At 41.4% G+C, this 13,647-nt stretch overlaps 1 protein-coding gene across 2 annotated transcripts in view; it reads right to left on the bottom strand.

The window, feature by feature from the left end:
* The window catches only part of RUNX1 (RUNX family transcription factor 1), a 395,500-nt gene that overhangs the window by 43,531 nt on the left and 338,322 nt on the right, over positions 1–13,647 (bottom strand). Inside the window, exon 5 of one of the 2 annotated variants that reach the window (XM_077479929.1) lies at positions 11,789–11,980. The exons of the other annotated variant lie outside the window; for it this stretch is intronic. Within the exon in view, the coding sequence (XP_077336055.1) occupies positions 11,789–11,980 (192 nt within the window). The remainder of the gene's footprint in view (positions 1–11,788; positions 11,981–13,647) is intronic. 2 annotated transcript variants of the gene reach the window in all.

The following is a 13,647-nucleotide window of genomic DNA, read 5'->3' as shown; positions in this document are numbered from 1 at the left end:
CTGGCAACAGCTATTAACAAGCTTTGGTCAATGGCCGGTAATGCCACTCTAAATCCTAAATTCAAATCTGCATTAGAATTATACATTAACACGTGTGGCTTTAATAAAAAAAGAAAAAAAAAAAGAAAAAAGGGTGCACAAGCTTCTTAGCCATTTAGCTCAATGGGCTGCCCGATAAGTGTAGCGTGACAGCATGCAAAAAAAAAAACATACATGTGCATGACGTCTGAAGTCATAAGCTATAGTGTGAATGGGAACTGAAGCTTCTAGCTTAAAAAAGTACATGAACTCCTTTAGGCTTCATGTACACGGGATGCTTTTACAACCTCTTCTGAACGATTTAACTTGACAGATAGTCACCGACGTTTAAAAGTCAGTTTTGCCGCGTTTACATGCCACGTTTAGAAGCGTTTGAAATACATTTTTTTTTTTTTTTCAAAATAGCCAAAAAAGAAAAACGCCTGTAAACGAAACACGGCTAAATGCTGGTTTCTGCATTTAGCTGCGTCTAGAAGCATTTGGCAGCGGCGCTTGAAATGCCTCTAAACTCAGCATCTGAACTCATTTTTTTGCTTTCCAAAAAAGGCCTCTAAACTCAACTGCCTAAAAAAACTATATTAAACGAACCTGTGTACATGTACACATAAGATAACATTGGATGAGTTCAGGGGCAGCTGTAAAAAGCAACCAACTGCCTCTGCGGCCTATAGAGATACAAGCCTCAAGCATTTTTGGCTCCAAAAAAAACCTCAATGGAAGCATCTAAAAAACATGCGCACACACACACATGCAAAAAAAAAAAAAAAAAAATATTTACTGTCCATGTTACTAGATAATAGGATAAGTTGGAAAAAAAAATTTGTGTCTGGAACCACATTCTTTATATATTACTACAATAAAAAATAAAAAATAAAATATTAAATATAATGAAATATGTAAAATATTATGAAATATGCGTGGAATGTTCTTTTTCATATAAGTTGAACTAAATGTTTGTGTGTATATATATATATATATGTATATATATATATATATATATATATGTATCAGAACATTTAGTTATACTTATGTGAAAAAGAACATTCCATACATATTTCATTATATTTAAAATTGTATATATTGTATATGTTTATATTTTATTTATTTATATCTATATCTATCTATCTATCTATCTATCTATCTATCTATCTATCTATCTATCTATCTATATATTTATATATTATATTATATATAGATCTATATATATGATATATAGATCTATATATATATATATATATATATATATGTATATATATATATATATATATATATATATATATATATATATATATATATATAAAACGACGGGACACGAGCATCGAAGCTCGTGTCCCATCATTTTTTCTAAACATTTAATCGTGGAGTATTGGAAGTACCACTTTGATGCAGCTTTGACATTTGAATATTGTCACCTGCCCGAATTTTGATATATATATATATATATATATATATATATATAGATAGATAGATAGATAGATAGATAGATAGATAGATAGATAGATAGATAGATAGATATAGATACACACATATATATATATATATATATATATATATATAAACAGATAAAATATATACAATTTTAAATATAATGAAATATGTATGGAATGTTTTTTTTCACATAAGTATAACTAAATGTTCTGATATATTCTTCTATAATTCCAGAGTTTATGGTCTTATTGCTTATGTTGCTGATGAAGCAGGCTTGTGACACGTGAAATGCGTTGAAGCATAGGAGGCAACCCAATCACTCCACACATGAAAAGAATGATGGGAAGAACATCATGTAATGTTTTGCATTGTAAGTCAGACGTATACATGGTATTTTGTGATTTCTAATATATATATTTTAACATTTGTACAAATACAATTTGATACTTTTTATAAATACTTTTTGAAGTACCATTAAAGTCCCATTAGTTTTTTTTTCATATTTTTTTTTTTTTGTAGTTACCAGATAATACAGGGGGGCTAAAAGAACTAAAACTACTGTTATTGCTGATCAGAGAAGCTACAAACTGCATCTTATCAAAATAATAACGATACACATTTTTATCAGCGAACGATCAAACTAGTAAACGAGGTAAGAAAGGAAATGATGGGATCGAATTGTAACCTATTAAAACAATACAGTTAAATGACTATTCTGGGCCCCAGAACAGGGACAACTATTAACATTCTGGGCTGGGAAGCCCTCGGTGGATTTGCTAGGATTGTGGTAAAAAGGACATTTTCAGAAGATCAGAAGCCCTCGTACTGCCTGACAGGCAGAAGAAAAATTCGATTGCACCTGGGAGACTACAAAAGCTCGGTGCGAAGAACAAGAATATCACTTTGCAGGGTTCAGCATGCCCGGAGAAGCCGTCTTCAGATAAGTGCCTTTGTTGCTTTTAATTTATGTTGGGTCTACAGAGAGGGTAATCTTTCAACCTGGTGATCATTTGATGTGGTGTTCCTCCATTCTCCCTCTTTTGTCTATGTACTTGTTTGGTTAGATGTTTCAGATTAACAGGTGTACTTTCCCTTGTGCATGCTGTGTGAGTATGTGCGCCGCATACGGGGGGGACAACATTTCACCGGGGCACGTTTTTATTGCCCTTCCTCCTGAGAACGAACAATTTGTGCCGCTGAAATGAAACTTATTGTGGTAAAGAAAACCTCCATTTAAAGGAAATTTTAAAAAAATTTGGACTAAATATCTTTCGAACTGCTATTATAACACGTCAAAATAATCAGTCCGTATTTTTTTAAAGTCCAACAGAACTACCAGTTTAAGCCTCCGTTCACATTGAGTGCGGCTCTTCACCAAAGCCGCATCACTTCAGGTGCGACTTTGAAGACATCTGTGCGGCTTCATGCACAGATGCTTATTAAGGACGCACCTGAAATCGCCAAAAGTAGCGCATGTACTATTTATTCAAATTGATGCAGCATCGCCAAGTTGGGGTTGCATCAATTTGAACACTGCCATTGCCGGTAATAGGATTATTATTATTATACAGCAGGGATCTGCAATTAGCGGACCTCCAGATGTTGCTAAACTACAAGTCCCATCATGCCTCTGCCTCTGGGTGTCATACTTGTGGCTGTCAGAGTCTTGCTATGCCTCATGGGACTTGTAGTTCTGCAACAGTTTCAATACAATTCAATACAGGATGGATCAGAGGGCCCTGCTCGTTAAAGAAAGCGCATGACAAATCGCTCCAATGTGAACCAGGGCTAAATCAGATAAATACATTCCAGGTGCATCAAAAAGAAAGGCATGCAAAGTCTTAAAGTTTGTCTACTATAGAAAGCCTGAGTAGAAAAGCCTGTCCCCTGCCAACAGCCATGGAGAAGGACCCTTGCCTTCTGTTTAGAAGCAGCGGTCTCTCTACAGAGATACAGAGTCAGACCAAGAACTCTGCTATTAGTAAATCTGGGGCTTGAGCTGCTCACTGTTTTCCTTGCTGGAGGGGAAGCTGTACCTAAGGACCTGCAATCAATGCTTTATTGATTCTATGGATCTGTGCTTCCTTCATCTGTCCTGTTGCTTCTTGATTATATCCCTACCAGTCATCAGATCTTGTATCATCAGGGTGGGCAATGTTAGCATGAGGAAGCAAAGCACTACTCCACGGCCAAGGGGGCCACCTCCACATAGAGATACAGTGCAGAATAAGGCATGGGAAGTCAGTAATGGGGAAAAATTAGCTGCAGGGAGACCACATGCAATACTGATGGTTAATCCTTTGTCCCCTGGCTGCCTTTTTTTTGGCACAACTCCTTCAGGTTAGGTTCTCTTTAAAGCAAACATGTCCGCCTTTTTAACATTTTCTTTTTTTTTAGCCTACAAGCAAAAAATAAATAAAAATATGGACACAGTACCTAACTGCTCATGGGTTCCTTATGTCTCTTAACAGTCAGGTACATGTAGAAGAAATAAAAAAATTAGGACCCAAGAAAAAAAGTGCTCGTGCTGTAGTTGGGAATTTCTATGTTGCAGGGGGGTGCTGCAAGACGCCAAATTTGCATCAGGGGCCCTTCCTTTGTAAGGTAAGGCGAGAAAAATGCTGCAACCAATTATTTCAATATTTTAAAGCAAGCTTACACTTTTCCCAGGTCCCAGCATCCTTCTTTAAGTTCCTGTTTTGTGGTTTCTGTTTGTACAATATCTATAGCAGCGTTCCACAAACACACATCGCTACTTCTGTATTCTGGGCCACATCTAGGACATATTTCAAAGTATTCATGTGAAAGCGTCTCCTTTTTTTCGCTCTTAGCACGCACATCCGTATTATTTTAAAGCATACCACTTACCGCCTTGCATTGTGGGTAAGACTACTGGTGTGCTTCTTTTAACACTAGATTGCTGGAGAACAGCTGGGATCCTTGTCGAAGGGGGGCGGAGCTAAAAATAGCGCACACTGGGGCTCTGTACACTTCGGGGATTTCGGACAACCAGCCTTAAGTCAACCGTATTCACTTACATCTTATGACGTCCAGTACAGAGGTCTTCTATGAGGCATCGAGAAGGTCTCCACCCAGAACTACACATTTAAAGGGTTGAGGCACCCCAGACTTACAGAGCTCATCTGTATTGAGATAAATAGGTAGGTGGCCATTGCTAAACTCTCCTTCTTAAAATGCTAGCTGGCAGTCAGGCTGATTCTCTTGGGTAGTTTCTGAGCCACGGGCCGAGAACAAGTATGCAAATTAGGCGTTTTAACGTCACTGTGACTCCACCTGTGGCATTGGAAAGCCAGAGACAGCCAGATAACTTGCATTTTGGAAGGGGTTCATCAATGACAGCCTTCTATATACGGCACTTGCTATGATGAATGTAACTAATATATATATATATATATATATATATATATACTACCCCAGTGTAGTTGCAGCCAGTGACAAAAGTCACACCAACATTGTGAGAGACATTTGTCGTTGCTACAAGTCTCTGCCACTAGCCTGCCTTTGCTGATCTATGCACTGGATCCGGAGAGTCCTACCATTATTATACCCTGGTCCTTCCTCTGCTAACCCTGGCACTGGACCCAGAGAGTCCTACCATTAGTATAAATCTGGCCGGCCCTTCCTCTTCTGTCCCCAGCACTGGTTCCAGACAGTCCAAAGACATGTTGGTAGGTTAATTGGATCCTGTCTACATTGGCCCTAGTATGTGCATGTATGAATGCGAGTTAGGGACCTTAGATTGTAAGCTACTTGAGGGTAGGGACTGATGTGAATGTACAATGTATATGTAAAGCACTGAGTAAATTGACATATTTACTATATTTATTTATTTAGATATAAAAGTACCTGAAATAATAATAATAACTATACCCTGGTCCTTCCTCTGATAACACGGGCACTGGATCTGGAGTGTCCTACTATTATTATAGATCTGGTCCTTCCTCTACTGACCCCAGCACTGGATCCAGACAATACTAACATTAATATAGACCTGGTCCTTCCACTTATGACCCTGGTACTGGATCCAGACAATGCTACCATTAATATAGTCCTGGTACTTCCTCTACTGAACCCGGCACTGGATCTGGAGAGTCCTACCATTAATACAGACCTAGTCCTTTCTCTTATGTCTCCAGCACTGGATCCAGACAGTAATACCATTATTATACCCTGGTCCTTTCTCTGCTGACCCCGGGACTGAATCTGAAGAGTCCTACCATTATTATACTCTGGTCCTTTCTCAGCTGACCCCAGGACTGAATCTGGAGAGTCCTACCATTATTATAGACCTGGTCCTTCCTCTGCTGACTCCGATACTGGATCTGGAGCATCCTACCATTATTTCACACCTGGTCCTTCCTCTGTTGACCCTAGTATTGGATTCATAGTATTTTTTTTTTTTATAAATACAGACCAGGTCCTTCCTCTTCTTACCTGGACACTGGATCCTGAGTACCCTACCATTATTATAGACATGCTCCTTCATCTGCTGACCCCAACACTGGATCCAGAGAGTCCTCCTATGATTATTACAGACCTGATTCTTCCTCTATTGACCCCAGCACTGTATCCAGAGAATCCTACCATTATTATAGAGCCAGTCTTTCCTCTGCTGACCTTTGCACTGGATCTGGAGTACTCTACCATTATTATAGACTTGGTTCTTCCTCTGCTGATCCTGGCACTGGATCCGGAGCATCTTACCGTAAACACAGGCCTGGTCCCATCACACAAGTTCCAAGAGTTCAACGCTCTTCAAGATGTTGTGCAATTTGGTTTTTATTGACGGGAAAATCCATGTGGCAGACAAAACAACAGCGGCATTGTAACTCAATCTTGGACCTTTTTCAAGTTTTATGATTCCCATGTTTTCATAATATACATAAAATCTGCTGGCTTAAAGCAGAACCCCAACCTAAAGGAAAATCTCCCTACATTTACCTCTGCTTTTCCCTAGGAAGCTGGCCATTGTACAAGCAAAGTCCAGGGGTTGTGGAAAGGTTAGGGGTTACATGGTTGAGTGGTAAGCTATGCTTTAGAGTTCAAATTGATGGACAAGAGTTCATTTTTAAGGGTTAGATTAGGACAGCTAAGGCCAGGGTGAGGATAAGATATCAAGGGTGGGGTGAAGATGGGTCAAGATAAAGTTAGAATCAAGGCGGTGTGGTGGCTCACTTGACTTTTCCACTTGTATTCGGCACCACAAATCCAATTGCGAGAATTACTGAAAGCTGTTTGCGAGCCATGAGGCTTTTTTAAAGGTTATGTATAGCCAAAATGTATATTTTTTGATACTGAATGGAGGAGGGAGGAACTACAATCCCCGGACATTGTCATAAGAACAAAAAGTGAGAGTGCATACGAAAGAGGTGCTACATCTTTTATCAATAATATCCAATTTTGTAAAAGATAATTTCATTAATCAAGGCGACTCGGTGAGGCAGAGGACTCCCAAGAGGAAGGGGAGTCTTGACAAAAGGCCAACTATACAGACGGCAGTATGGGTGCCACAGCAATAGTCATGAAGTCCAAAATGATGCTTTCTAAATAATAGATAGTGGGAGAAGGCCGGCTTGTTTTGGTTTAGACATTCCCCTTCATCAGTGCTTGTGTTTTATGTAACCTCAAACATGGCTGTGCTAAACTGTCATTCCAGTGATGGCTGTATGTATAGTACATAGTGAAATCCCCCCACCAGTGTAGCACACATTATACTGTGCATACAACTATCACTGAAAAACAATTAAGTCCATTCATATTTGAGGTTACAAAATAAATAAGCCCTGATGAAGGGGGAATGTCTAACCTGAAACATGTTGACCTTCTCCTTCTACCTATTACTCAATCCAGCCATGGACACATTAGTACATGGCAGTTGGGGTGCATTTAAAACAGGCCTGTGACCAGACAATAAATAGTGGGTATCGCTCAAGGCTCCAGCCGGTTCCTCTCCTGTAGTACATTGTTGGTAGTGCTGCCAAGGACAGAGCTCAACCCAGCTCCAATGATACAAGAGGCAAAAAAGATCCTATGCACCACACATCACTGCAAGGCCCTATAAATAATTGAAATGACTTCAGCCCGGGCTCCAGCCAAGCCTCCCCAACGCGTTTCAATTCACTCCTAGAGCTTAATCATGGGGCTAATTAAGTCCAGTCCTATTTGAGGTTACAAAATAAATAAGCCCTGATGAAGGGGGGGAAGTCTAACTCGAAAAACATGTTGGCTTTCTCCTTCTACCTATTACCCATTCCAGCCATGGGCACATCTGTACATGGTGTTTGGGCTGCATTTTAACCACTTGCTGACCGCCTAACTTGGAATGTACACACATATTAAATACCGGGTTTATGCCATAACCCTGGTATCATTCTTTCCCTTAGGTGGTCAGCTTTCAGATAAAAGTGAACCCGATGGCGATGGGATCACCTTTTTAGGTGGTGGGAGAGGTGCACCCCACCCCCCAGCTTCCTCTTCAAGCTTACAGGAGCCATCGGTAATCCCAGAACTGATCCGATGCAGCCGATGGCTAGGCAGGAAGCAGAGTGAGGGCAAAATAGCACCCACTCAGCTCTATGCCCTTGGAGGACAGAAGCAACCTCCAACGCCACTCCTGGTTCTCGGGCATATAGACAGGATTTTTGTTTCTTAAAGTCAAAATGTCATTTTTTTGGGGGGCTTTTAAAGATAAATGAGAGATCTGGGGTCTTTTTGACCCCAGATCTCTCAACAAAGAGGACCTGTCATGCATATTTCTATTACAAGGAATAAAAGTGATAAAAAAATAAAAAATAAAAGGGACAGTGTAAAATTTAAAAGTAAAAAAAAAGAAGAAAAAAAAATGAAAGCGTCCCATGTAAACGGTGTTTAAACCACACATGTGAGGTATCGCCACGATCGTTATAGCAAGAGCAATAATTCTAGCACAAGACCTTCTCTTTAATTCTGTAAAAAAAATGTAAAAGTCACCTATGGAGATTAAGTATCATAATTTGTCGCCTTTCCATGAGCGTTTGCAAATTTAAAGCATGACATGCTAGGTATCTATTTACTCAGCATACAGTCATCTTTCAAGTTATACAAAAAAATTCTGCTAACTTTACTGTCTTTTTTTTTTTACATTTATTAAAGTATATTTTTTCCCCAAAAATTGCATTTTAAAAGGCCGCTGTGCAAATACAATGTGACATAAAATATTGCAACGAATGCCATTTCATTCTTTAGGGTCTCTTCTAGAAAAAATATATATTGTTTGGGGACCCTAAGTAATTTTCTAGCAAAAAATACAGATTTATTTTACTTGCAAACAACAAATGTCAGAAAAATGCCTTGTCTTAGGCCTCAGCCACCTGTCAAAACCCAGCAATGGGCACCCAAGGGCCCCATACACTTTGTTGCAGAAAAAAAGTAGTGCATATCGTGTTTTGCCATGCCATTGTGCCCCGTAAAAGTGAATGGGGCTGCACTACAACTGTTTTTAATGATGTGCGAGAGGAAGTATATTTTCTCCCGATTATCAGCTAACCACGGGTTAACCCCAAATCGATCCACCGCGGAGTCTGCAGCGTTGCCCACGTGAAAGGGGTCCAAGGCAATGTTCTTGCATTGTAGTGTGCCACAGTGCATGGCAGTGAGTTTCTTAAGGGGAAAAAAGGGGCAGGAATGTTTCAATGGGCTGCCTTAACATAACACACAATAACAAATGACATAACGCACGTTACGTGGGGCATTAGGGTAACTACAACAGTGTAAACATTTCAGATCCTTGTATAAATCCTGATACAGACATTAAGATTATCGGACGAATGACCGTCCATTTTTTCCATATTGAAAATTAAGAGATTACTAAAGTATGAAAATTCTCGTATGACAGAATAAAAATTCGGAAGTGATGTAATGTATTTGTATTGCATTTTCGGATGAAAACTGTACTGATTAAATGAAAATCGTACGTTCTGGTATCAAGGGGTGGGCAGGAGGGGCGGCTGCCCTGGCCACTGTGGTATCATGTGAGGTGGGGGGGGGCACCACAAGGAGATTGGGGGGGGGGGATTTGTGTTTAGAAGCAGAATTCAGGGGGTGGCGAGGGGTAAGAATTGTGCTAGAAGTGGTAATTTGGGGGGATTTGTGTTGGGAGGAGGGAAAGATGATTTATACTAGGAGGAGGGATTTGAGGGGTTTGTGCTATAAAAATAAAACTGATGGTGGGGCATAGATTTGGGCTGGGAGGGGAGGTTTCAGCAGCGGGGCAGATTTGCACTGGGAGGAAAGGGAATTTTATACTTAGGGCGTGATCGATTATTTATTTTTTGGGGGGGGGGATTTTTTGGTGACACATAATGCTCATACATCTTGAGGGAAGGAGGGGCACAATTTGGCGTGGGCCCTGGGCTCTAGATGATCCTGTCCCAGCACTGCTGGTATCATGATAAAAATTTTCCCGCTTGTCCCTGTGATTAATTCCGCACGACCTGTCGTGATTGGCTCTCGAAAGCTGTGTACTAACGATCAGATTAGAGTACGATCGCTTCGAAAGCAGTATTTTTCATGCGTTTTTTTGATCGTGTGTGTGGGCCATTAGTCTTTAGGAAGCCTCCCTGGAATAGCTGCCCATTGTTCAGGCCGATTGTTCCCTGAGTAGGGGAGTTAGGCTGTTAAGCAGCGTGGCCTGGATGGGATTTGATGCACACAGGGAGGGCGTGGCACATGTGTGTCTGTGTGTGGGACTCGTCACCTGTCGTCTCTTTAGTACCCCCCCCCCCCCCCCCGGGAATCGTCTACGGCCCCCTCCGTATCAAATTTAAAGACCACAGTAAACATCTGCAGCAGTCATCCTGGGATTTCACACGGCACGCAGGAGATCCTCAGCGCTCTCTCATTGTTTATAAAGCGGCTCCCATCTAAACCTCCTAAAAAGACGTTTTCAAACTTTGAATTTTAAAACTTTATTTTTTGTCCTTAATGGAATAAACACAACTTTAGACAATGAGCAACATCAACCCGCAACCTGCTAATATTATTCAGGGAACACTCCAACTGTGCTGAGGTCAGACACTCCACTCCTACACACATTTTCACTGTAGATGGATTCCCTGCGGGACTGCAGCCTCTTGTCACATGATTTACTGCCATTGTCATTTTCAGAGTGCTTTAGGCTAGGTTCACACTTTTCGGCTGCGGCACATTATAGTAATGCTCAACCTTTTATTTATTTTTTTATAATGAATAGGGTTGGAACCTCTCTCTGTTTTTTTTTTTTTGCTGGCTGTGTCCCCGCCGCAGAGATTTGCCCTTCCTATTGGTCCTGGTGACCACTGTCACCGAGACAGAAGATGACAGGAAATCCACATTTTTTTGAGTTGTCACAGAAACAGGAGGTGAGGGGAAATCTCTTTCAAAAATGCATTAAAAAGGCGTGTGAAAAAATAAAATAAAAAACGCAAAACACACCTGGAAAACAAATCAACATCAACCTTAGGGAGATTCGCCCTCTTTTTCTGTCCTGTTTACTGTTCTCACGGAGAGTGAAAAGGAAAGAAAGACCCAAATCTTGAGTTACAAATCAAAGCAAAAACCTTACCCCCAGGATTAAGATCCAGGGGTGGAGTGAAACGCGTTGGGAAGGGGGCATGGCCTGGCTGGAGGCACCTCCTTACAGGGTTTTGCTGTGATGTGCGATTTTTTAGGACTACCTTTCCCTACTAGATGTTTTGGAAGGAGCTCTGTCCTTGTCGACACTCCTAGAGGTTTGGCATGCAAGCCTTGAACGGCACCTGTCATTTTTTTTTGTGGACCAAATATTGGGTTGTCACCAGAACAGGAATAGAGGGGAAATCTTCCAATGGGGACACTAGTTCTGATAACAACCAGGGATTTCCTCTCACTTCCTGTTTTTGGCTATGGGACAGGAAGTGAAGGGAAATCTCTGCAATGGGACGCAGATGGCGAACAAAAAGGGGCTATAACTCTCCCTAACAAAACTGGAAAAAAAGGAAAAAAGTTTTGCCTATAGTTCTACTTTCAGTGCAAATGCCGCAAGAAGAATCTGGACCAATGAGAGCTGAGGATAACAGTCGCTATAATTAATAAGACAACTTAATAGAGCTTAGGGGCCACCCAGAGAACCGGGGCCAAACCACAACCACAGGTTCCTGTAGCACCTGTACCACTGTTTTATAGCGCCAACTGACTTCATAACTGGCGAGTGCCAAGAGTGATAAGGTGACAGTATATAATAAGCAAACACGGCATCCGAATGAGCAATTCCAGAACGGCCAATGAGGCGCGCTGTAGGGCTCACCTTGTATCTGGCTCTGTGTCTGAGGGTTGAACGCCGTCGAGTGGTTCAGAGATGCTCGTGGGTTGGGGGTGGGAGTCGGGTGGTGCGGGCTGACCCTCACTGCGGCTCGGCGCAATTGTTCCAGTTCGCTCAGCCGCTCTGAAAACGACAAGCTCCCGGGTTTGGTCTGCTCATCCAGTTTTTGCCTGTGCCCTGGTAATGGAGAGTAGTAAAAAAATAAATAAATAAATAAAAATCTCCTTAAATAACAAAATTTTTGTTTAAACTATAAAATACAACTACAGGCGGCCCAACACTCTGCAATCTTATTGTACAATCGCTTCCATGTTGAGTTGGCTGCGGTAATTCACAGTGGGGCCAACTATGCTTCTTGATCAGTATCGGAATTTCCTATAATACTTAGCACCATCTAGTGGCCAACTACGTGATTTTACACTTTAAATCAGGGGCGCTCAATCTGTGGTCCTCCAGCTGTTGTGGAACTACTAGTCCAATCATGACTTTGGGAGTTATGCTTCTAACAGTCTGCCTTGCAATGCCTCATGGGACTTGTAGTTCTGCAACACCTGGAGGGCCACAGGTTGAGCACCCATGCTTTAAATCAATGAAAAACATTCGACCAGTGCAGGAAATAGCCGAATAACATTCATTTTTGTCCCATTCGCAGAGAATAAACATACATGCTCTTTTAATGAACTGCTATGGATTTTTTATTTATAAATATCTCCCTCCCCTTTTGTCCTATTTCATCTACTACTGCAGGGGTCTCCAAACTTTCTAAACAAAGGGCCAGCTTATTGTCCTTCAGATGTCGGATGTTGGTGTCAGCAGGAGGAATAGGACCCCACTGCTGGTGTCAGTGGGACGAATAGTGCCCAATCATTGGTGTCAGTGAGAGGAATAGGGCCCAATCATTGGTGCCAGTGAGAGGAATAGTGTCCCATCATTAGTATTAGTGAGAGGAATAGTGCCCAATCATTGGTGTCAGTGAAAGGAATAGTGCCTCATCATTGGTGTCAGTGGGAGGAATAGTGCCCCATCATTGGTATCAGTGGGAAGAATAGTGCCCAATCATTGGTGTCAGTGAGAGAAATAGTGCCTCATCATTGGTGTCAGTGAGAGGAATAATGCCCCATCATTGGTATCAGTGGGAGGAATAGTGCCTCATCATTGGTGTCAGTGGGAGGAATATTGCCCCATTGTTGGTATCAGTGGGAGGAATTGTGCCCAATCATTGGTGTCAGTGAGAGAAATAGTGCCTCATCATTGGTGTCAGTGAGAGGAATAGTGCCCCATCATTGGTATCAGTGGAAGGAATAGTGCCTCGTCATTGGTATCAGTGGAAGGAATAGTGCCTCATCATTGGTATCAGTGGGAGGAATAGTGCCCCATCATTGTTATCAGTGGGAGGAACCCATCAATGGTGTCAGTGGGAAGAATAGTGCCCCATCAATGGTGCCAGTGGGAGGAATAGTACCCCATCATTGGTGCCAGTGGGGGGATTAGTGCCCCAATCATTGGTAGTGAGAGGAATAGTGCCCCATCAATGATGTCAGTGTAAGGAACAGTGCCCCATTATTGGTATCAGTGGAAAGAATAGTGCCCAATCATTTATGTCAGTGGAAAGAATAGTGCCCATAATTGTTGTCAGTGGGAGGAATAGTGCCCCATTATTGGTGTCAGTAGGAATAATAGGGCCCCAATCATTGGTAGTGGGAGGAATAGTGTCTTGTATCACTGCCCTGAGGCCAGATAAAAGCAAGCAAAGGGCCCCCGGGCCACGATTTGGAGACCACTGTACTACATCGTAAATGTTTTGGAAACTTTTTTTCTCACAGAAAAAAGTTTATATTTTATAG

This window comes from Lithobates pipiens, unplaced genomic scaffold (assembly GCF_037356315.1).
Source record: "Lithobates pipiens isolate NorthernLeopardFrog02 unplaced genomic scaffold, aLitPip1_a1.2 Scaffold_16, whole genome shotgun sequence".
NCBI lineage: Eukaryota > Metazoa > Chordata > Amphibia > Anura > Ranidae > Lithobates > Lithobates pipiens.
The sequence above is the reverse complement of the archived record's forward strand: the minus strand, read 5'-3'. Positions and strand labels throughout refer to the sequence as shown.